General features: G+C 38.3%; 1 protein-coding gene across 9 annotated transcripts in view; it reads left to right on the top strand.

Moving 5' to 3' along the window:
* The window catches only part of HUWE1 (HECT, UBA and WWE domain containing E3 ubiquitin protein ligase 1), a 144,903-nt gene that overhangs the window by 7,678 nt on the left and 112,698 nt on the right, over window positions 1-24,527 (top strand). For all 9 annotated transcript variants that reach the window (XM_082609743.1, XM_082609742.1, XM_082609746.1 and 6 more), the window contains 2 exons: window positions 19,695-19,763; window positions 23,885-23,983. In XM_082609743.1, the coding sequence (XP_082465869.1) occupies window positions 19,719-19,763; window positions 23,885-23,983 (144 nt within the window). In that variant the 5' untranslated portion in view covers window positions 19,695-19,718. The remainder of the gene's footprint in view (window positions 1-19,694; window positions 19,764-23,884; window positions 23,984-24,527) is intronic.

Here is a 24,527-nt window from a genome sequence, read left to right as displayed (position 1 = left end):
TATACACAACTGTAGTTTTCCTGTTGTTATTTATTGTTTCATTTTATTTCTTCTGGAAATGCTGTTCCCCCAGCATAGAGTCCTTTAAACTGTTCATTTATTTCCTTGTTCAGCATTGGCCATCGTAGGATTTACTGCATGTCCCTTCCATGGTCAAAACCTGAGAATGGAAGTTGGGCACATATGCTCCAGTCAGCCTTTGACTTAAGCACACGTTGGGGGCAGAGCAGGGCCACTTGTGCCTACCTTTGAAATGAGAGTGATTACAAGTTGAAGGGGCAGAGAAGGTTAGAGGTCATGAATGAAAGTTTCTGAGGTGTTTTAGATGAAATATGATTGTGAATCATCAGTGCTATGGATCATGAGTTCAGGCTTTTCAGTTCTTTGTTCATTAATGGAGAAATCAGACCCTTAGTTGTAAATTGACTAAGTATTAAAGAAGTGATTTCTTGGGAATTACAGTGAAATCCATTTGTCCAAGAAAATAATTTGAGCACATTATGTATAGTGATTAGACATTTACCCTTGTCATCCTGAGTTTTCTGTAGTTAGGAAGTTTGAACAATATCGCTTAAACCTTGTAATCCTGAGTTTCTGAAACTAGGATAACTAGAGTTTTGGGAGAGAGCTTTGCACACAGTAGACATTTCAATATTTGAATTGTTTCCAGAATTACAAGTTTACAATGGAAATCTATTGCTTCTTTTCCCTTTTGTTGTGTTTTCAACCATGGATTCAAAGTATTACTGAAATGCCAGAAATGGTTGCTTTGAAAATATTTGCCTTTCACATTCTATGTTACCTCTCTTGCAGTTTGATTAAATTGTTAAAATCTGATGTGTAGCTGTAATCATATTTGGCTGCTTTACAGTGATCTCACTATCTGTAAAGTTGATAGTAACAAGCAATTGGGTGTTTTGCTATATTGTTCTCTGACTTGTTTCCTCAATGACCGGTTACCAGATGTTTATGTGTTAATGTCAGGGATAATTCAGCTCAGATTCTTTGGAAGCCCTCTCATTTGATGTGTCATAAGGGTTGAGTTGCTAAAACTTGATGTACTTGTTGACCAGCTTGGTACAGAAACACTTTCAAGTAGTGAAGGAGTGGTTCTCTCTGAGTAAAACAGCTGTAGGTTTTGTTTGGGCTGTTAACCTGAGCATTTTCAACTTCTGGTTAAAAGTTTTAGTCATTTGGCTTTAAAAATTACAGTGGTGACATGGATTAGTTCCAGAATGTGATTTTACCGAAAATTGGAATTTCTTTCAACTTCTTATTAATATATCTTTAAATGGAGATTGGTATTGTAGATTGATTCAGTTTGGATTGCTGACTGGACTAGGTGAATGTGAAAATTCTTTTTCAACTCTGAGATTCTGATTGTATAATCTTAGATATTGAAGGAAAGCAGTTTTTCCTTCTCAGTAATCTTTAAGTAGTGACTGAAAGGGACAAGGAGTAGGGAGATGCAAATTATTCTGGAATGACTTTTTAGTATAATCATTTAGATTTTAAAGATTGGTAAGTGTGAACATACTGCCATGAATTTATGTACCATCTTTAGCATAACACAAATTTTAAGTCCTTATAATTAGGTACCAAGATAATTGCTCTGGAAATACTTGGGTATATTGTATTTGGTGGCTGCTTATATTTTGGAACACATTTGGAAGATTGCTTTAATGATTACCTTATTTGCTACAGTTATTTTCTTATTTTCCTGTCTTTATAGTGAGGTGTATTTTTCCTGGTCTTTTTAATTTGTTTTTCTGGCCACACCACACAACCTGCAGGATCTTAGTTCCTTGACCAGGGATTGAACTTGGGCCCTTGGCAGTGAAAGCGTGGAGTCCTACCTAACCACTGGACCACCAGGGAATTCCTGTCTTCTGGTCTTTGCTTTTTTTGTTTGTTTTTAAACTTCCCCTACTAATTTTCTATTACTGCATTCTGCTGATTGAATTCTTATAGGTGGAAAGAGCTTTCAGCACAGTGATTAAGAACCCAGACTCCCTGGGTTCAAGTTCCGACTCCATTGCTTATCAGCTGTGTCATCTTGTGAAAATGACTTAACCTATGTGCCACAGTTTTTAATCTGTAAAATGGTAATAATAGTGTTAACCTACCTCATAGGGTTTTTGAGAAGTTTAGCTGAGTTAATGCATATAAAGTTCATAGAACTTTAGGGAACATCAGAATCACCTAGAGGGCTAGCTAAAACACTGAGTTTCTGATTCTGTAGGTCGGGGTGGGGGTGGGGGCTAGATTTTGCATTTCCAACAAGTTCCCAAGGAGATGCTGGTGTTAATGGTCAGGGAACCAGTAGAATAGAACAGTGCTTGGCACAAAGTGTTAACTTTTTATTCAGGACTACTTTCCCAGTCCCTGAGTAAAACACTTGACTCTTCAGTGCTGATTAGTACTGCCTTCAGCTAGAAGCAGTTTTGAAATCCTTCATTGCAGTGGTTCTCAAAATGTGGTCCCCAGATCAGCATCAGCACCATCACCTGGGAACTTGTCAGAAATGCAGATTCTCAGGCTCTACCCCGGTTTTATTTTAAAAGTGTGTCTTGACTTAATTGAGGTGTCTTAGACTTTTATTAACAGCTTTATTGAGGTATAGTTCACATACCATACAATTCATCCATTTAAAGTATACAGTCGTTTTTATTTAGTACGTTCATGGTTGTACAACCATTACTACACCAATTTAGAACATTTTCGTCATCTTTAAAGGAAACCCAGTGGCCATTAATCACTCCCCTTCTCCTTTCTCACAACCAACCACTAATCTATTTTATGTCTCTATAGATTTGCTTATTTGGGGCATTTCATACAAAATGGAATCTTACCATATGTGAGAAACTTTAATGTGATTAAAATGTTTTCCTTTTATTGTTAAAAAAAAATAGAAAACAAATAGGAAAACTATCCCCAAACAAATTTATGGTTTAATAAATTACCTTAAAGCACTTTTGTTACTACCACCCAAGTCAAGAAATAGAATTTTGCCTGTCACCCTAGGAGTCCCTCCATGTGCCCATCCCCATCACAGCATCCTCCCTCCCTCTGGAAAGTAACTACTGTTCTGACTTTATAGTAGTCACTTCTTTGCATTCTTTTATGGTTTTAATCATACAAGTGTGCATCCCTGGACAGTGTAATTTACTTTGTCCATTTAAAAAAACTCAATTTGTCTTTTAAGTATCTGTAGCTTCCCTTTCTTCCTTTTCTTTATACTTTGTCTATTGACGAACTCAGGCCATTTGACCTGTAGAATTTCCCAGACTAAATTTTGCTGATTGCATACTCAGTATAGTTCAATATGTTCTTCTGTCCTCTGTATTTCCTAAAAATTGATAGCTACATCCAGAGGCTTTATAAATTCAGATTCATTCCCTTTGGCGGTGGTGTGTTCATTTACATTTGTTAGGTTGTAGTGGTCTCTTGGATTTTTTTTTTTTTGATGTTAACAGCTACTGCTGCCCAAAGCTTAGATCCATTATTAATTCATTGGGAGTTGCAAAATGGTGTTTTAACTCTCATTTTCTTTTCATGTATTGGCTGGAATAATTTATAGTTTATATAAGAAAGGCAGAATAAATGCTCAGGTTTTAAATTTTTTTCTGGCAACTTAACTAGTTCTGTCCCTTTGGACAAGTTAACCTATCAGTTGCTTCATCTGGGAAAAATACCTTATTTATGGGTTTATTGGGGTTAAATGTGAAAATATAAGGTGTTAGTATACTGTAGGTGGTTAAGTATATGGTAATTTCTTTAACATACTATTTCACTTAACCCCTCTGACAGCTCAAAGATGGGCAGTCACGGTGGTGAACTGATGGCCAGTTAGCAAAGCCTGTCTGGATCCTTCAAGGCTGTGCTTAAGGAGGAATGGTATTTGTTCTTTGATCATTTGGGGGCTAAGTCTCTGGCCAGTGATAACTGAACGCTCCACCAGAGTAGTTTTTCGCTTTGCCAAGCCTTTGGAGTCACATTCATACCCCCTGAAGTGTCTTACCCAGTTCTGTGGTGGTGTGCAGTACATTGATTGCCTTGATCTCCCACCCTCCAGCTACACAGCCCCCTAGTGTTTTAGTTTGTTCAAGGTTCTCCTGTAACCTTAGTAACCCATGATGAGTCTTCCTAATGGTTATCAGTATCACCACTATTAACATACTGGAGTAGCACTTTTTAAAAAATAAATTTTATTTATTTTTGGTTTTGGCTGTGTTGGGTCTTCGTTGCTGCATGCGGGCTTTTCTCTGGTTGTGGCGAGCGGGGGCTACTCTTCGTTGCGGTTCGTGGGCTTCTCATTGCGGTGACTTCTTGTTGTGGAGCACGGGCTCTAGGTGCGTGGGCTCAGTAGTTGTGATTCGCAGGCTCTAGAGTGCAGGCTCAGTAGTTGTGGCACATGGGCTTAGTTGCTCTGTGGCATGTGCGATCCTCCCAGACCCAAGGCTCGAACCCATGTCCCCTGCATTGGCAGGCACATTCTTAACCACTGTGCCACCAGGGAAGCCCTTGAGTAGCACTTTTAACATTTCATCTATTGTATAAAATATAGCATATGGCACATAGTAAGTCCTCAATAAACTGGAAACCATTGTTGGTTTTGTTGTTGTTATTGTTGTTAATATTATATCTTCTTTTTCCCTCTCACATCTTACTTCTCTTCAGTTCAACAAGCATTCTCTGAGTGTTTCTAAGTACAAGGAGCTAGGGACATACATTAGTATATGAGAAGAATATAAACGTGGATATATCCAGTATCATTGTTATAGATGCCTCTCTCTTTGTATCTATATCTGCTGCCATGTTTTACAGGGACTAGCTTGACTACTCCAGCTTAGAGTGCCTTGCAGTCTGTTGACCTAATCTGGAGTTCCAGTTCCCTGCTTCTCAAATTTCCTTAACTGTCTTGGTGAGGCCAGCCTTAAAAGGAAGTATAGTCTGGAGAAGTATAGATGTCACTTGAATACAACCTCTTACATAGAGCATTTTAGATTTTTGCTTTTCAAAAGTAAAGGCAGACTGCCTGCATGGGTGAATTCACATATCTACCTCTAGCAAAACAAATTACCAGTGGCATAAAAATGGTAGTCTTCTCCATGTCCAACAGAAGAGCTGGATAAGACGCTTATATTTGGTATTGTCTACATCAAACTCCTTATTTTATAGGCACAGGTTTGGGGGAAATGACTTGCCCAAGCTAACATGGCTGCTTAGGGGTGGAGTTGGCCATTGAACCCAGGTTATCTAGTTTGGTATGTTTCCACTTTGCTGTATCTTTCCTTAAAACTGAATTTATTATCTGTATTTCTAAATATGCCAGCAGGTGTCATCCATAGAAGTGCAAAATAAGTGGCCCCCTTCCTATAAGAAAGTTAACCAAAAAAATGGGGGAAATTTAAGGGAGTAGAAAGGTAAATGAGAAAGTCAGAAGTTCAAAGAAAGCTCAGTTTCTTTTGCCCTTTTGACTATGGTTATTACTTTTCAACATAAGGTCAATTTGGAGCTCTTTCATGGGACAATTCGATTTGGTTGCATGTTTTCATGCATATTTATGGATGCTATAAATCTATAGATGTGACTAAATTTCCTGCTTGTAAAACTTTCAAATTAAAGTGATGTTTTCTAAGCTCATCTTTTTTTCCCTTCCTTTTCAGCTGTTTTAAATTATAAAAGTAACGTTTGCTATTTTAAAGAAAGATACAAACAAAATAAACATTTCAGTTAAAAGTTAGTACTCCCCCCACAAATGATGATCTCCTTTTATATCTGTTAACAATGTGTACATATTCTTTTATAGCTTTTAACGTTTACATACTATACTTATCCATTTACGTACTATACGTATTTTTATACGTTAGAATATATGGCTGGACTCCATTCTTTTTAATGGTTGCGTTGCATCCCAAAAGCATGAACCTGCTATAATTTCATCATTCCCTGTTGAGCCTTGGAAATAGAATTCATCCTGGGTCAAAGGGTGGTACCCATTTAATTTTTTGATAGGTACTGCCAGAATGACCTCCAGAAAGGCTATATAGAATTGCCATTTCCACCGAAGTGTTTGTGAGTGTCCTTTTCTCCACCTACATTTGCCAAAACAAGATACAGTTGGTCCTTTTAATTTTAACCAGTCTGTTGAGCGAGAAATCACATCTCCTCGTTTTGATTAGCATTTTTGTAGTTACTAGTAAGGATAAGCAAATGTTTATATCCTCTGCAAATTACAAGTTCCCTTTTACTTGGTTTTCAATGATTGTCTTAGTGAGTTTTGGATGTTCTTTGTATATTAGAAACATTAACCCTTTATTTTTCCTGTTGCAGATATTTTCTTTGTTTATGGTTTGGAATTTTTATGTAGTCAAATTCTTTCGTTTATGGTTACTAGGTTGCACATCTTTCTTGGGAGATCTTTTTTGGGGGTAGGGTAGGGGGAGATCTTTTATTTGCCAAGATTACAAGAATATTTCCCTGTGTTTTTTATCTTCTAATATTTTTTAATAGTTTTTTTTTTTTAAGTTGGAATTTGGCCAAGTAGCAAACTGGGTTGGTTACTTTTTGCTCTATAGGTTTTGAGAATAATTCAGGTTGTTCATGTTTAATACTTTTAACATTTGTCTTGAACTGAAGGCATAGTATTATAGACAGTGTTTTAAGGGATCTTACTTATTATATTTCCATTTTACGTTTGTTTGAGGCCCAGATTGTCCTAAAGTCACAAAGTCAGTTTGTGTCAGGGAACTAGAGTGCCTTTGCATACTATTCTTACATTTTTAGCAAACACCTTTCAGTTATAAATGTTTTAAAGCAGCAGATTGTTCACATTGTCTGGTTTATTTAAAGAACATTGGAAATGACTATGTGCCGGGCTGTATGTAGTGGTGTTAAATTTACTCAAACAGAGCCAGTTTAGTCTATATGTTGGGACATAATCTTTTTTTCTAAAGGCTTTGTTTTAAAGCTTTCTTATCAGTGAACTAATTTGATCCTTGTAACAAACCTGTGAAGCTGGAATTGTTTTCATCATTCTGAAAGGAGTTTGCTGCTATGTTGATAATTGCTATAAATAACTTATTCTTTTAACCATGTAAAAGAATCTTTGTTCCTTCCAAATTCATTAAAAGTAGCTCAGAATAGTTGAGGTACACTTAAAATTTTTGATTCTTAAGTGGCATGGCCCAGACATTATTTAGTAGACTAACCTTTGGAGAACTATAACTAACTTGAGAGTGAGACCTGGAGCCTCCTAATCTTGTTATCAAAGTTAAGTTTATGTCCGTAATTAAGGCAAACAGTTTGGAGATTAATAAATACTTTATGTTCTTCATATGCGGATAACATGTAGAAAGGCTGGAAAAAACCAGCTTTTTTTGACTCTTGATCGTGTGTGTGTGTGTGTGTGTGTGTGTGAGAGAGAGAGAGAGAGAGAGAGAGAGAGAGAGAGAGAGAGAGAGAGAGACCCAGCATAAGATTGCTGCCCTTAGATTAATCTGGAGCTAAAAGAAATAAGATATAATAATGTGGCTTACTCTTTGCCAGGCACAATCCTATGAGATAGACTGTGTTGTTTATTTTACAGAGGTTACTGACTTGGAGTAACTTGTCTGAGATTATACACCTAGTAAGTGGAATTTAAGCCCAGCTTGACTCCCAGGCTTTTCCATTCTGTTGTTGTCCTCTATTTCACTTTTACTTTCTTCCAGTAGTATTCCTCAGTTTCTACTTTTAAATTTAAAAAAATAATAATCCTTATGTATGGTAGCAGATAAATACTAAGTTCTCTCTTCCCGTCATACAGATATATCTTTAGTCAGAATATTTTTGTTTGTTTGTTTGTTTGCGGTACGCGGGCCTCTCACTGTTGTAGCCTCTCCCGTTGCGGAGCACAGGCTCCGGACACGCAGGCTCAGCAGCCATGGCTCACGGGCCCAGCCGATCCGTGGCATGTGGGATCCTCCCGGACCGGGGCACGAACCCGTGTCCCCTGCATCGGCAGGCAGACTCTCAACCACTGCGCCACCAGGGAAGCCCCTGTCAGAATATTTTAAGGCATTAAAACCTAGCTTTTATTTAGAAATATACTTAATCTAACCTTTTTATAAAAGGATTGTGCCTTTTCTACCTGTCTTCAGGATACAGAGCTAGAGTATTTTATCCAGGAATACAGAATTCCCCCTTACATAGAGGAGGTTTAATTTTCGAGATGCTGCATATTTCTTTATAAACCTAGGGACATGAGAGAATTGTAGCTGAATAATGCACAAGGGTTGGAATTCTGTTTCTTTGGTTTCCTGTACTGTCTTTATTGTATTTGACAGTGGCCTGTCATGTGGCTTTAAGGGAAATACCATACGCCTGTGTTTCATAAATGAAAGTGAAAACACTGTAGTGGCTAAGCACACGGTGTCTTGGAGATATTTCTGGGGGGTGATAGTTGCTAATGTTTTTCAGGTCACAGATCTCTTTAAGAAGCCAATGAAAGAAAGCTATCAACTATCTTCTCAGAAAAATACCCACATAGGTGAAAATTTTCCATAGAATTTTAGGATTTTTGTGGTGCTCCCTCAATATAGGACACAAAGAAATCTAAAGATTTCTCCATGTGTCATTAAGAGGATGTCCAAATTGCTGTTGTTTGTGCTTATATTTCCTAGTGTGTCTGTGTGTATTTTTTTTCCCTAGACCAAAGCATTATGCCCAAAGGTGAAAGCTGGGCTAAAATTGTTTCACTTTCGCTGAAAGTGTACTCTGCTTTATGCAACTTTAATCTCTAAAAATCCATATTTTTTTAAAAAGCAGGAAGATTATGGTTGGTGTTACATAAGGATTTATCCTATGTAGTGTGTTGATCTTGTAATTGATTGTGTTTCCAGCTTTGCTTTGACCACTAGGAAGCTGTAATTTGTGTGTTTTGTATACTGGCTTTTTGTTGCTTTTATATTACCATTGCTTCTAGTCTTCCCTTTTCTCTGATTTACACCTGACCATCTCATAGCACCTATCACAATGCCCTGCATATAGCATATTCATAACTATTTGTTGAATGAAAGATGCAGATTGAATGAGTTGTATAAATTGGTTTTCTCAGTTGAAAATGTCACTTTAAAAAAGCGTTGAAAGTGATTTGGGATTTTTAGCTTTGTTAAACATTTACTGGGTAGTCATTCATTCATTTATTAATCTACTAAGTGACAGTTCCTATGCTGGCAACAGGAATGCAAAGATAAAGAGAATCCCACTCATGCAGAACTCACTCTAGTGGGGAGACTGACATGTAAATAAAGAGAGGTGTGTTGATTGAGGGTATGTGCAGGACACAGTGGGGACACAAAGGAGAGAGTGATCAGTGTTAATCTGGGGGAGGGGATATCTGAAAAGGCTTGACAGAGGAAGTGACATGTAAGCTGAGCTCTAGGGAATATATGCAGGGAGCAGCCATTTTAGCAGAGAGAACAATCTGAGTCAAGGTATCAAAGGTCTTGAATGGTAGGGAAACTGTAAAAACTTGACATGGTTAAAGCATGTGGGGAGCCAAGAGGAATATTATGTAATGTCATGGCCCTGGTAAGAGAGGTAAGCAGGCATTAGGTCCTAGAGGTCTTGGATGCTGGTTAGGTAAGGAGTTTACACTTGATGTTGTAGGTAGATTTTGAGTTTGAGGGAGATTGCTCTGGGAGCAATGTGGAGGATGGAATAGGGGGATCTTGCAAGGTAAAGTCTTAATTTAAAATATTTCTAATTTATGAGATTTTCAAACATACACAAAAGTTTGCAAACAGTATAATGAACCCCCATGTACTTGTTACCCAGCTTCAACAGTTGTCAACACATGGCTATACTTATTTATGTCCCATTCCCTCCCCCATTATTTTTAAGCATATTCCTAAATGAATCACAGATTGGCAAAGCATAATTAACAATATATAACAAAGTGGCTCTCAAGTCTGGCTGTGCAGCCAAATCACCTACACAGCTTGAAAAAAAAAGTTCCCACCTCTTATCTATTGAGTCAGATATTTATATGGCCAGACATTTTTCGTTTTCAAAATAAGTGTCAGTTGATTTTACAAAGCTAGGGTTGAGAACTCCAGATTTAATTTTTTTTTTTTTTTTTTTTTTTTTTTGCGGTATGCGGGCCTCTCACTGTTGTGGCCTCTCCCGTTGCGGAGCACAGGCTCCGGACGCGCAGGCCCAGCGGCCATGGCTCACGGGCCCAGCCGCTCCGCGGCATATGGGATCCTCCCAGACCGGGGCACGAACCCGCATCCCCTGCATCGGCAGGCGGACTCTCAACCACTGCGCCACCAGGGAGGCCCCAGATTTAATTTTTAAGTAAATTATTTTAAAGATATTTTTAAATTAGCTTTGACTTCTGACGGATGTGTTTTCCTGAACTCACTGAATGCTGTCTGTGGCTCTTCTGAGTGAAGATCATCTATTAGATAGTGGCAGGCTTTTGTGTGGTTAAGTTGTTGACAATTCAATAGAGCATAGTAGTTTAAAGGCTGATGTCTTAATTTTCTGTTAGAGGTGGGCAAGACTGGGAAGTACTTGCATCTTTGAAATTGGATGTGATGAGATAGGGAATAATCCATCATTGTTACCATTGATCTTTTGCACCAAATCCAGCCGCAAGTAAAGATGGGGATGGGAGACAGAGCATTCTTAAAGCGTAGACTAAGATTATTCCAGAGCACCAATTTAAAATGTGTAGACAAGGAGTCTCTTCCTCTTCTCCTTAATAAGCATAACTTTCACACAGGCATTGCTGTTTTTATTTATTTTTCTAAGGAATGCTAGGAAGGGAGGTCTCCTTGGCATGCTGCCATTTCGTCTCTGCTGGCAAAACTGATTTACAACTTTGGTGAGCCCTATTTGTTGCCTAAATTCTTTTGATGCCAGTTTCTCTCTCTAAGTAATTGGGAGTAATGACCAGAAGGATAACTCCTGGATCTGCAGCTTCCCAGGACTGTAGGGTAGAGGACGTGTAGGGGATGACTTCTCAGACACCATTCTCACCTCCAAAGTCAGTGTTGGAATTTTCAGATTCTTCCTCCTCGGTATCCCTGCCCTTATTTTGAGTATACTGCAGTGCAGAAAAGCACCAAGAGCAAGCATGAAAACTTATCTGAGGTATAGTGTTTTCAGGTTTTGAGGGAGAGAGAGACCCTGTCGACGTATTTCTGCAGATAATTTCCAGATTTGTCTTGGGTGAGTAAAGGCTATACCTCATTTGCTTTATTACTACATCTTACTATCAAATGTCCAATAAAATCTAGGTCAGAAGTTCTCAGGGTCATATTTTATGTGGCCAAGGACAGGGATATCGGTGTCTGTAGGAGGGGTGTAGCAGGGTGGACTGTGCATAGACATTTTGTGTACTGTACAGTTGTGGAGCAAATTTGGTTTGAATCTGGGTTGTACCACTTACTGGGTATGTGGCTACTCTTGGCCTCAGTAAACCAGGAATGATCTTCATCGCCAAGGTGTTATAAGGATTAGAGATAATACATAATAGGTGGTCAGTAAATGTTATCTGTTGTTACTATGGTGATAAATGGGTTCTCAGAATATTTGGTGGGTATTAATGTAAATAATCAGAAACTAGACTGGATGGAAAGGCCTGATAATCAGGTGGTGTCCCCTTGTCCCCTTTTACAAATCAGTCAATGTGATGTCTCTGCCTCTAATCAAATGGTCAATAGCAGGCTGGGTTTCAAGTTTCAGCTTGCTGTTTCCTGACATGATGGACGGTCTGGGCATTTCTCACCCGAATTTACTTTCAAGAGACTGCAGAGAGGCAAAAGGCAAATATAATTAAGTATTTTGCTTTGTAGGACGTTGGAGTTCAGTATTCTCTAAAGCATTACTTTAAAACCACCATAATGCTTTTCCATGATTTCGGTGGGAATCTTAGGCTGACTTTTTTGTTTTGTTCTTTTTGTTTTTCATTTAATTAGCCAATATTTATTGTTTCCTATAGGAGCTTAGTGTACAGCTAAGCTGTGAACAAAACAATCAAATAGGGAAAATGCCTTCACGGAGCAGCCGTTCCCATGGGTAGGCTGTCTCTGATTCATCCACACTCCCGTACATGTGTGCAGCATTTCTTAACCTACCAATAATAAACCAAATCAATAAATACTGAATGCTTGCTGTGTGCCATACTTCAGGATTAACCAGCAAGAGGTATAGGAAAGAGGCTCCAAGAGCCAACAGCAGCCAATCCAAGGCATTTGTTTAGAGGATATTTTTCTTAATTTGATACATGCCCTTTGGTTCAGGGGCCACTGTTTTCTACCTTAAGAAAAATTGTACAAAAGAAAAATTCTCATTATAAATGGATGCATGATTATAGAAAATTTGGAAGGCTCTGAAGAGCATGAAGCATAAATAAAACTGTGTTATCCTGCCACCTAGAGGCAACCACTGATAATGTTGTATATTTCTTCCCTTCCCAAGGTTGGTTGGTTGGTTGGTTGGTTGGTTGGTTGGTTGGTTTTCTTCCTCATCCTGTGGCATACATTTTCTCATTAATGTCAGGAAGTGATAGGTACAGGGTACAGTGTGAGCATGTAGGAGGGACACTCAGTCAAGTTTTAAGAGATTAAGAAGAGGATTGTCCTAATTCTGGTTAGTACTATTTCTGCTGTTGAAAACCCACGTAAGTGTTCACTATGTTAAGGTGAAATAGTGAGATTCTATATAGTCCCCTACCCTCAACTTTCTTAGGGATTTTCTTTCCATTATCTCCTTTTCCTCTCCCTTACCCTCTGCCTTTCAGTGAGACCCCATAATTTTCTGCTTGTATTTACAATCAGCCTTTTCAGGAGTATTCTACACATGCCATCTATATTGCCTCACTTCCTATTGATTCCTTGACTCATTCCAGTCTGACTTCCTTTCCAACCATGCCACTGGAACTAATGCTTGTCAAGTTATCTCTAGTCCCAATTTCAATGGACATTTTTCTGGACATACCTCATTTTGACATTTGACCCAGTTGATTAGCCTTGCCATCTTGTGTCTTTCATGATGCCGTGATGAACTAGTTTTGCTTCTACCTCACCAGCCTCTCCTTTGCTGGATTCTCCTCCCATGGCTTCAAGTACTGTCTATATGCTTACAATCACAGATTTTTTTTCTCAGTGCATACTTCTTTCCTGAACTCAATTCTATAAATATTTGCGTATCTATCACATGGAAGATGCTGTGCTAGATGCTGAGAGCTTAACACTGTAGGAAATCAAACCAGTTATACTAATTGATATTTGCGATGAGAGAAGTAAGCAGGGTTACTATCATAAAAAAAAATAACAGACAGCTTTAGGCAGGTTGCCTTGGGAAGCCGCTTTGGGTCTTAGTTTAAAGTGAATTTCTCAAATAGAACTAGCTCTGGGAAGAATGAGAGTGTGGAGCAGAAGCATTCCAGTAGGAATAGCACCTGTAACTGTCTAGAGGCTGGAAACAATTTAGAGTGTTCCAGAAACTAAACGGAAGGACTAATGTGGTTGTGCAGAGAGGAGATTGGAGAGAGTTCCAGGAGCCAAATCATGCCAGGGCCCTCTGGCTCATGGTTAGAATTTGGAAATAATTGTAGGGAAACTGTTGAAAGGTTTTAAGCAAGGAAGTAACGTGAGCTGATTTATGTTTTAAGAAGATTACTTTTGCTGCTCTCTGGAGAATGGATTGGATGAAAGTGAGTATGGAAGTGGGAGATCCGTTATCCATATTTCACAGTTGAGAAAACAAGTGCACATACGCTGATTTGTCCATGCTCATACAGTGAGTAAGTGATACAGCAGGGATTCTAACCTGGGTTTCCTGGTTTGGAGCCTGTGTTATAATCTGGTGCTTCTCAAACTTTAATATATGATCTTATTAAAATACAGATTGATTCTTCACGTCTGGGTGGGGCCTGAGATTTTGCGTTTTTAGTAACTCCCAGTTGATATCAGTGCTGCTGATCCTTCAACCATACTTTGAATAGTAAGGCTAGTCCACCACTGTACTCAACTGCTGTTGACCCAGATTTGAAACTATAGGTGTCCTCTGCCCTTAAGCTGATTTCAATATTGAAAGTCATTATAAATTTGATCAACCGGAGGTGGTTACTACAGAGTGAGTTACCCTTTAAAGAGTGACTTCCCTCACTGTATTTTAATTGTACCCTCTTGTCTTGATGTAAACCCTATAAAACCAAGATTCAAACTTCAAAGATAAGTGAAGTTGGGGGGAATGAAGGAGTGAAAAAAGAAATGGTTAATTAAATGGAAGTATTTAAGTGTAATGGTAATCGCTACAGATGGTGATTCATAATAATTCATTAGTTTTCTGAAAGTTGATCTTTCTAACCTGAGTTTAGGAAGAAATATTTATTATGTGTAGAGATTGCTTGGTGCACAGAGTTCTGGTCTGACCCAACAAAGGCAGTAGGCTGTTTCCAGGGATTTGTTTAGAATTCACTTCTTTTTGTTAGAGACTTTTTTATGTAATGGGATTTTCATCTGTTTAACTTCTAAGCATTAGGTAGAACTCATTCTCTAGTTACTGTTCCATCATTAGTGAGATTGATAATATCTCAGCTTTTCACCCTGTGCCCCAGCTTCCTCTCTTACAATATTTTTTGTGAACAATAGGATCCAACAGTGTAGAGGAATTTGTCACAAATTTGTATTTTCATCTGTAAGCATTTATTGTTGTAAAACTCGTAAATAAAGTGAACAGCATGTTATTGAAGCATGGACTTGGGAGTCAGAAGGGCCTGGATTTAGATCTTGGCGCCAACATTCACTAACCAGGCAAGGTTCTGAATTTCTCTGAGCCTCTGTTTTCTATCTGTAAATGGGGAAAGAACTTGGCTTGCATGGTGAGGATTGTAGGAAAGACAAATATGAGGCCCCTGAGCAGCATGTCTCAAAGTGTATTCTTTGGGATTCTTAAATTGGACTTTCAATAGATGCCACCTGCAGGAAAAATGTTTCTATGTCCTAATAAGTTTCCTTTACCCGGGATTTCTTGGAGCTCTTAGTAATGTCAGTCAGCCATGTGACTGTCCTAAAGGAAGAGAAATTTGTAACATTTCCTAAATTACTGGAACCTAGTCTTCATGGAGCAAGATGCTCTAGAATGCTTTGAGAAACACCAGCCTAAGTATTATCTGGTTTGTAGTGGGCACTCAAAAAGTATTCTCCCTTCCTACTGTGAAACCAGCTTAGAAATAGAACAGGAACAAAAAAGACATGAATTTTCTTAATTGATGTCTCACGGGCAGTGATATCTTTTTTAAACTATAGGTATTTCTTGCAACAAAATTATAGAGGCCAGGTTAACATTGTACTTGTTACGGGAACGTGTGCTTGATCATTCATTTGTTTTGGCTTGTTTTTTTTATTTGGGTGCCTATCATCTGAATCTGTTTATGAAAAGTTTGGAACCTGAACAGTGTGGAAACTGAAAAAGCCAAATGCACTTGCTCTCCCAGAACCTTGACAGCTAGAGCATGGGCATGGGACCTCAGCTTGACCAATCAGATGCTCACACTTGGGACAGTGCATCTAGAGCCACTGATGCAAATACCTGAGGCCATTTAGAAATCATACTGCCACCAGCAGTAGCTTCTAGGCATTCAGAGTCCGGTGTTGGCAGCGTAGGCACCCCCAACTAAGCTGTGTCTGTGGGAGGTCTTTGGCTGTAGTTCCAGGATGCCTCGCTTCCTTGGTTCTGTCTGTTTTCTGAATGTGGATCTCTAAGCTTTCCTGTTGATTGCGTGAGCTATCAGTTACCCTTCCAGTAAATCACATTTTTGTTTTAGTTAGCCAGAGTCTATTGTTTTCAGTCCAGACCCTTGAATGGTACAGAATAAGTCAAAATAGCTTTAGTTAAAGTGAGATACATATTTGTGTGAAGATTTGCCAGTGACTTCATCTACATTTTTTTAAACCAGTAAAATCGTGGTGAGTTGGTTATTTGCACAAGTTTTAGTCTGTGCTCTTGTTCTGGAGGATTTTTTTTTTATTGTTGGGTTTCAAGAGTTCTTTATATATTCTAGATAGTATGTATGGTTTGCAAATATTTTCTCCCAGTAGATTTTTTCTTTTGTGGTTTTTTTTTTTTTTTTTTTTTTTTTTTGCGGTACGCGGGCCTCTCACTGTTGTGGCCCCTCCCGTTGGCGGAGCACAGGCTTCAGACGCGCAGGCTTAGCGGCCATGGCTCACGGGCCTAGCCGCTCTGCGGCATGTGGGATCTTCCCGGACCGGGGCACGAACCTGTGTCCCCTGCATCGGCAGGTGGACTCTCAACCACTGTGCCACCAGGGAAGCCCCTCCCAGTAGATTTTATAGTTTTACATTTAAGTCCATCATCCTTTCTTTTTTCTTTTTTGAGATGTAATTGGCGTTTAACATTATATTAGTTTCAGGTATACAACATAATGATTCCATATTTGTATATATTGTGAAATGATCACAATAAGTCTAGTTAACACCCATCACCATAGTTACAGTTTTTTTTCTTGTGATAAGAACTCTTAAGATCTGCTCTTAGCAACTTTCAAACATATAATACAGTATTAACTACAGTCATCACGCTGCACGTTATATCCGCATGACTTCTTTGTTTTATAACTGGAAGTTTGTGCCTTTTGACTACCTTCATCTGTTTCACCCACCCCACCCCCCCAGTCCCTGCCTCTGGCAAACACCAATCTGTTTCCTGTATCTATAAGTTTTGTATTTTTGTTTTTTGGGGGTTTTGTTTGTTTGAGATTCCACATATAAGTGGGATCATACAGAATTTGTCTTTTCTCTGTTTGGCTTATTTCGCTTATTAGCATAATGCCCTTAAGGTCCATTCATGTTATTGCAGATGACAAGATTTCCTTCTTTTTTGTAAGACTGAATAATATTACATTTTATATATCTTTAATATATATAAAAACATAAAATGTGGTGTACATTTTATCTATCTACAGCCACATTTTCTCTATTCATCCATCAGTGGACACTTAGGTTACTTCCATGTCTTAGCTATTGTAAATAATGCTGCAGTAAACATGGGAGTGCATATATCTTTTCAAGTTAGTTTTTTTCGTTACCTTTGGATAAATATCCAGAAGTGGAATTGATGGATCATATATTTAATCTTTTGAGGAACCTCCTTACTGTTTTGCATAGTGGCTGCACCAATTTACATTCCCACCAGCCGTCCACAAGAGTTCCCTTTTCTGCACATCCTGGCCACATGATCCATTTTGAGTTAATTTTTATATAAAATATGAGACTGAGGTCAGAGTTCATCTCTTTGCATATAGATGTCTACTTGGTCTGGCACCATTTGTTGATTAAAATATCCTTTGATCGTCTTGCTTTTTCACCTTTGTCAAAAATCAGTTGGGCATATTTGTGTGGGTCTATTTCTTGGTTCTCTATTCTGGTCCATTGGCATATGTGTCTATCCCTCCTTTATTACTGTGTTTACAATCTTGACTACTGTAGCTCTGTGTGTGTGTGTGTGTGTGAGAGAGAGAGAGAGAGAGAGAGAGAGAGAGAGTCTTAAAATTGGATAGAGTGATTCCCTCTGTCTCCTTTTTCAAAATTGAGCTATTGTAGTTCCATTGTCTTTAATATGAGTCGTCTTAGTCCATGAACATAGTATATCACTTCATATTTTTAGGTCTTGATTTTCTAAATCAACATATTGTGGTTTTTAGCATACAAGGCCTGTACATGCTTTGTTATATTTATGCCTAAGTATTTCAGATTTTTTTGAGCAATTATGAGTGGTGTTGTAAAGTTTTGAGTCCACATGTCCATTGCCAGTATACAGAAATATGATTGATCTGTGTATGTTTATTTTGTATCCTATAACTTTGCTGAGATCACTTGTTAGTTCTGGGGAGTTTTTTGTAGACTCCTTGGGATTTTATACTTAGATAATCCTTTGTTACCTGCAAATAAGGACAGTTTTATTTCTTCCTTTCTGATTTGTATACCTGTTACTTCCTTTTTTTACCTTATTTCAGTGGCTAGAACTTCCAACACTGTGTTGAATGAAACTGGAGAGAGCAGACCTTCTTACTTTGCTCCTAATTTTGTAGGGAGAGTATTCAGTGATTCGGGTTGTATGGTGTTGGGGCTAACTGCTACTTCCTGTAGCTGAGGCAGTGTAATAGCCTCCCACAAATGACTACAGCCACAATGATGTGACAGCCACTTGCTCGAAGTAATGGGTGTGAGGTTTTGTGAGACAAAGCAAACCTGAGAGTAAGTGTACAAGTAGCTCACTTATAGTTTCCACTACATGTATCAGATTGTTGCCAGAATCCTGTTGGCCTCATTTTAGATATTTGGAAGTTATTGGCAGAAGGCATCTTGCTTATTTTCTCTTAGATGCTGAGGTAATTTTTTAAAAAAGTAATCTGTAATCACATACCCTAAATGTGAACTTTAGAGGGGAAGCATCTTTTTTTCTTCAGGAATGATCCCTACAGCAACATTTTAGAACATATTCTGGATTTTGTACCAACTCTTTCTGAATGCCCATTGGTTGAATGGATGCCAGCCATACAGACAAATACATGTTATTTCCAAAATACTGAGCATGTTGGACTAACTCTAGACCAAAAGCTGCCTAAAATTTATACTTGTGCTTAGTCAGCTTTATATTATGCCAGCCTTCTTGGAGGAGGGACATTGACCCCCAGTGACTGCTGTATAGCAAATACATTATTAGAGGTAAAGAGCCCTGCGGTTCACCTCTTCCTCTGCATATGTGCTAGTTGCTAATGGGGGGAAACCTTTGTTTCTTCCTGTGCCTTGGCTGGAGCATCATAATGGACCTTAGTAAAGTGATTGTGTTCTGTGCTCAGGATATTTCTAGTGGGAGTTTTATATACCTCATTTTCTAATGAAAAAAAATAAAAGTATTTTGTTTCCTTTGTTCTTCTGACATAATATATTTTTATGGGTTAAAACAGTACAGATAAAGATATAGAAAAGCACAGGTAAAACAATCATACATAATCCTTTTGGTTAGATTGAATTAACATTTTGATGCATACCCCTTCTAAGCTGTTTTCTTTAAACATGGGTTTATACTATTTATTCTGTTTTGTAACCTTTTTATTTCACCATGAACAGCTTTGCTGTTATGTAATTGTGTGCAGTGTTTTTAACAGCTGTGTAATAGTCTGTTTTAAACCAATCCTATTTTGGATATTTGATCCTTTTCACTTCTTCACTGTTATACATGGTCATGCAGTATGGATTCTTGTGATTAAATATTTATATACATTCTTATGATTTTCTTTGGGTAAATTCCGAGAAGTGGAATTGCTGAGTTTTCCAAAAAACTGCAGGATATGGTGAATTTTTCCATCCTGAGGTGTGTTAAAACATTTTACTCTTACTTTCAAGTATGAGTTTGAGAGGTCAGGGTGGGGTCATTTTAATTTTGGCTTAAATTGGTTACAAGCTTGTGTAACTTGAATGTGGGCCAGTTTTATTTGGAGAGATTGTTTACCACTCTTTACCTCGTATCTGTGCCTCTGAGTTGGCCTGCATCATAACTCCAATTTTACTTTAAACATTTTGCATGCTCTTTGTTCTATATTGTCTATGTCCAAGCATGTAGAGCTCAAGCTTGCAGCTTTAAGTCTCACATTTTGGGGAATTTCTTTTCAGATCATAAAACAGAAAATCGAAAACATGAAAGTAGACAGGACTAAACTGAAAAAGACACCTACTGAGGCTGTAAGTATCCAAAAGTTTGCCTATTTTTTCATTTCAGAAAAAAATCTTTGCAGTCAGTTCACTCATATTGATCTTCCAAATATATCATCACTTATATACACACAGTGCAGTAAAACAGCAACTTGTCTTGAAACAGTCAAATTTTCTTTTGAACTTCCCTTGGTTAAAAAGGTGAATAAGCTAGTGATCAGTGGAGAGTGAGCACTAAACAGTTTATAGCTATATATACCTGAAGTAGGCTGTCTGGCTGCTGCTTCTGTGCACTGAAAGCAGCATGGTATAATGGAAAGAGCAAGTACGGATTCAAATTCTGTCTGTATTTGCAGGATCTTTCTCAATTTTGTTATCTAGAAAATTAAAGTGGTAACACCTTTCTCACTAGATTTCATGTGAGGCCAGTGTTTTAGCTTTCTTTATTACTGATTCTTAATCATGCAGTTCAGCTTAACCTATATTAACCTATGTATTGGGTGGCCATGTCAGTTGATCCTATGTCAGCAGTAGAAATCCCAGCTTCTGTCCAATATTCTATTGGCCTGCTTAAACTGCATTCTGAAATTAAGACAGTATTGTATTGTTATGACACTCCCATAGACCCCGTGTGCTGTAGTTCAAGGAGCACAAGCTTTGGAATTAGACATGGGTTTGAATCTTACTAGATTTTTGTGTCTGAGAGTTAACTTGCCTGGTTTCCACAGCTGTAAAATGGGGTTGAAAATTCCTCCCTCCTTGATGTGAGGTAGCTGCTCAGCAAAGTATCTGGCACATAATTAGTTGGTTCATTTTCTAAATACAGGCCACTTGGTTTTTTAAAAACTGTAACTACCTGGCAAGTATCACCCAAGGGTATCACTATTGATATTTATTCCAGTATTGCATGGGCAGTTCTCCTGCCCTTTTCATTCAGTGTTATACTAATGAGTATGAGAAGTGCTGTCTTCCTACATCCTCTCCAGCATTGCAGATCATCTTTTACATTTTTGTTAATAGGTGGAGAAAAAATATTTCACTGTTCTGATTTGCATGCATTAATACATATATTTTCACATTTATTGGCCTTATATTAGTTGTCTGCTCATGCTGTTTTATTTTGTATTTCACATTGGAATGTCAGTTTCTTATTGAATATGCCATACATATTGAGTATATTCATTTTACATACCTGTTCATTTGCTTTTCATTTTGTTTTTGATACGTTTCGGCATCTAGAATTTTCGACAGTTAACATACTCAAATTTTTTGGAAACTGAAGAGCAAAAAGAAAACTTGCCTGAAGTCATTTAACTTCCAGGATAATTCAACCTTGTAGATAATCAGAGAAATTCAATTTCTTTTTCTTTTACCTAGTAGATTGTTATAGATTTGTTCTTGGAGTCACACTTATGTACAAATTCCTGGCTTATTTCAGTTAGCATAATGCCCTCAAGTTTCATGCATATTGTCACAAATGACAAGATTTCATTCTTTTTTATGGCTGAATAGTATTCCATTGTATATACGTACCACATCTTCTTATCCATTCATCGATGGACACTTGGGTGTTTCCATATCTTGGCTATTATAAATAATGCTGCAATGAGCATGGGGGTTCATATATCCTTTCAAGTTAGTGTTTTCATTTTCTTTAGATGAATACCCAGAAGTGGAATTGCTAGATCATATGGTAGTTCTGTTTTTAATTTTTTGAGGAACCTTCTTACTGTTTTCCATAGTGACTGCACAAGAAAGATATTTATTGATCACTTTATGTATTGGCAGCTGTGCAGAGGATTTTTTCCCTAGATTTGACATCTTTATTGGAGCAAATCAGTATAAACCATGGCAATTGGTATGCAGCCATTGAACTGGCAAGTGCTTTGTTTTGCACTACCATGAGTAAGGAAAATCACACTCAGTTTGCATTTATGCAGCAGGGACAAGACGGTAAAGATACACTTTTGTCCCTGGTGCATTCTGCAGACCACAAGGTCCATAGGGATCTTGATACTCCTGATAAAACAACATGGTGCTGGTACGTTAAATTGATGCTGTTATGCTAACTGGGGCTTGTGAACAGAAAGCACAAACACTTTAGATGCCTTAGACATATGTGTGCCAGAGAGTGCCCTTTGAAGTTTGAGGGCCTGCCACGTCAGGAAATTTTCTAGGGGTTCAAAGGTCTGGGAAATGTCAAAATTTCCCTTCTAAAGTGAGAGACATGTTTTTGCACCTTGTACCACACACCATGAAGAAAGAGGAACAGTGTATGGGGTGCCTCTTTGGATTTTGGAGCCAGCATGTATTACATTTAGGCATGCTGTTTTGATCCATTTACTGGATAACTTCTAAAGTGATAGTAGTGTTTGGATCTAGAGAAGACTCTGCAGAAGGTTCAGGCTATGATGTAAGCTGCCCTACTCCGTGGACATTATGGCCTAGTAGATCCAGGTGTCTGACTTAAGTGTCAGCCAAAGATGCTGTGGGATGCCTCTGGCAAGCCCCAATAGGAGAATCACAGCTTAAGACCTAGGGGGTAGAGTTTGGCCGTGCTGTTCTCTGCCAACAGCTATTCTGACATTCAGAAAAGCAGCTTCTGGCTTGCTACTGGACCTTGATAAAGACTGAATGCCTGATTATGAGATAACCAAATGATTACAGGACCCAAATGTTTGTCATGAACTGGGTGTTATCTAACCCACAGAATCATAAAATTGGATCTGCATCGTTGCAATCCATTAGAAATTGAAGTGGTATATTTGATAGTAGGCCCAGGTAGGTCCAGAAGGCACAAGTGAACTGCATGAGCTGGTGGTTCACACTCCTTTGTTATCTGTTTCTACTACTTCAGTACCTCTCCCTCAACCTGTATGACTTCAAGGAGAGGAAGAAAAATTGCAGGTCTGGTTTGTTGAAGGGTTTTATGCCAAGAATTTTACATGCCTTTAATTACCACAGAAATTTGAGATAGCTCTTAATAATGCTTACTTTAGAGAGAGAAAAGGTTTCAGACTTAGCTTAAAAAAAATTTGCCCTTAAGCCCCTATTGTTCCACGTTCCATTTTGGCTGCTGAAAATGCCCCTAGTTTAAATCTCACAACATTGCTGGGTAAATAGGTCATGTTAAGTTCATTTTGCAGAAGAGGATACTGAGATGCAAAGAGGTAGCTTACCAACTACCTAATTCTAAAGTCCATGCTCTTTGTAACAGTAAGCTGTCTTTTCAGTATTTAAGCTCCTATTATGTGAGATAAGTGCTTTATGCAAACACTTGAGCTTCACATTTCCAAGGTGGTTCTTAGGTCTTTTTTCTGGTAAGAAAACTGTGGCTAAGAGGTTGGATTTGCTTGTGATCAAACAACTTTGTAAACATCAAGCGAAAAACTGAACCCAGATTCGTTTGGTTCCAAATCTAGGCCCATTCCTAGGATACCATACTGCTTTACAGAGTCAAAGAGCAAGTGTAATCACTTCTAGCTGCCATCCATTAATAGAAGCATCTCTGTCCCAGTCCCTATCCCCCCGCCACCAGCTCCACTTTTGGAAACTTACTATGAACTCTGAATCCACACCTTGTTACCTGACAAACAGGCCCTTTCATCAGTAAAACAGAGCAGGAATATATGGAAATGGAAACCCCAAGTAAGAATGGAGTCCTAGTTTTACACAGTTCAGAAATTCTTTGCCTCCTATAATTGGACGGTTTAATGTTGCAGAAAAATACAGCCAGTGCTAATCTTCACCTTTGTGAATTCACTAGGGCTCCTCAGTGTTCCTCTAATTGAACATTTCTTATCAGGCATTCTGGTTAACTTTCAGACTATGATACAGATTCCTTCATTTTGTTTTTATTGATATTTAGCTTGTTTCCTTTATTTGTGTTGTCTGTACACTTCCAAGTAGTTTGTCTATATCTACAGGTTCATCCAGGTTTTAAAAAAATACACAGATGGATTGTTTCATTATAAGATTTCTGTATTAATCTCAAGTGATCGTCTGGCAAATTTCCACTTAAGTAGTGCGTTCTATCAAAAGTTAAATCATTGAGTGTGTTGACATAAGGGTTTTTTTTTCCTATTCTTCCTTGTTGTGTCTCCCTCATACTCCAAAACACCCTTTTGTGAATACCTGTTTGTTTTTCTCAGCCTGCAGACTGCAGAGCCTTAATAGACAAACTCAAAGTTTGTAATGATGAGCAACTCCTCTTGGAACTGCAGCAGATCAAAACATGGAACATTGGAAAGGTATGTAAACCCATACTCCCAAAAGAGAAATCAAAATGAGGTAGCCTCATTCAGCAATTACTTCATAAGCATCTAGTGTGTGTCTGGCACAGCTCTAGACCAGTAATTTTTAGCCTGTGAATGGTTGCCAAGGAAATTTTGAAAGAAATGTAAAAGGAAAATTTTGCTAGCCAAGGATGAAGAATGTTTATACAGGTGATGATAAAGAATCTCAACCACAAAATTCCTTTAGTTTGACTGACAGTATGAGTTTGAGATAGTCTCAGGATTTTTACTCTTAGCTTAAAAGACTCTTCTTTAGATAACTCTAAAAATGAGCACTTCAGATAAAGTGGATTCTGGCAGGGAAAGTCCTTGTGTTTTTAGACCTCAGAGGTAGCCGGAATTCTCCTTTTGAAGACCGAGCTGTAGGGGTTTTGTGGTGTCTCCTGGTGTTAGCACAAGTTTTTTGTTTGTTTGTTTTTTGCGATACGCAGGCCTCTCACTGTTGTGGCCTCTCCCGTTGTGGAGCACAGGCTCCGGACTCGCAGGCTCAGCAGCCATG

The sequence above is a fragment of the Mesoplodon mirus genome (assembly GCF_964341445.2).
Source record: "Mesoplodon mirus genome assembly, chromosome: X".
Lineage (NCBI taxonomy): Eukaryota > Metazoa > Chordata > Mammalia > Artiodactyla > Ziphiidae > Mesoplodon > Mesoplodon mirus.
The sequence above is the reverse complement of the archived record's forward strand: the minus strand, read 5'-3'. Positions and strand labels throughout refer to the sequence as shown.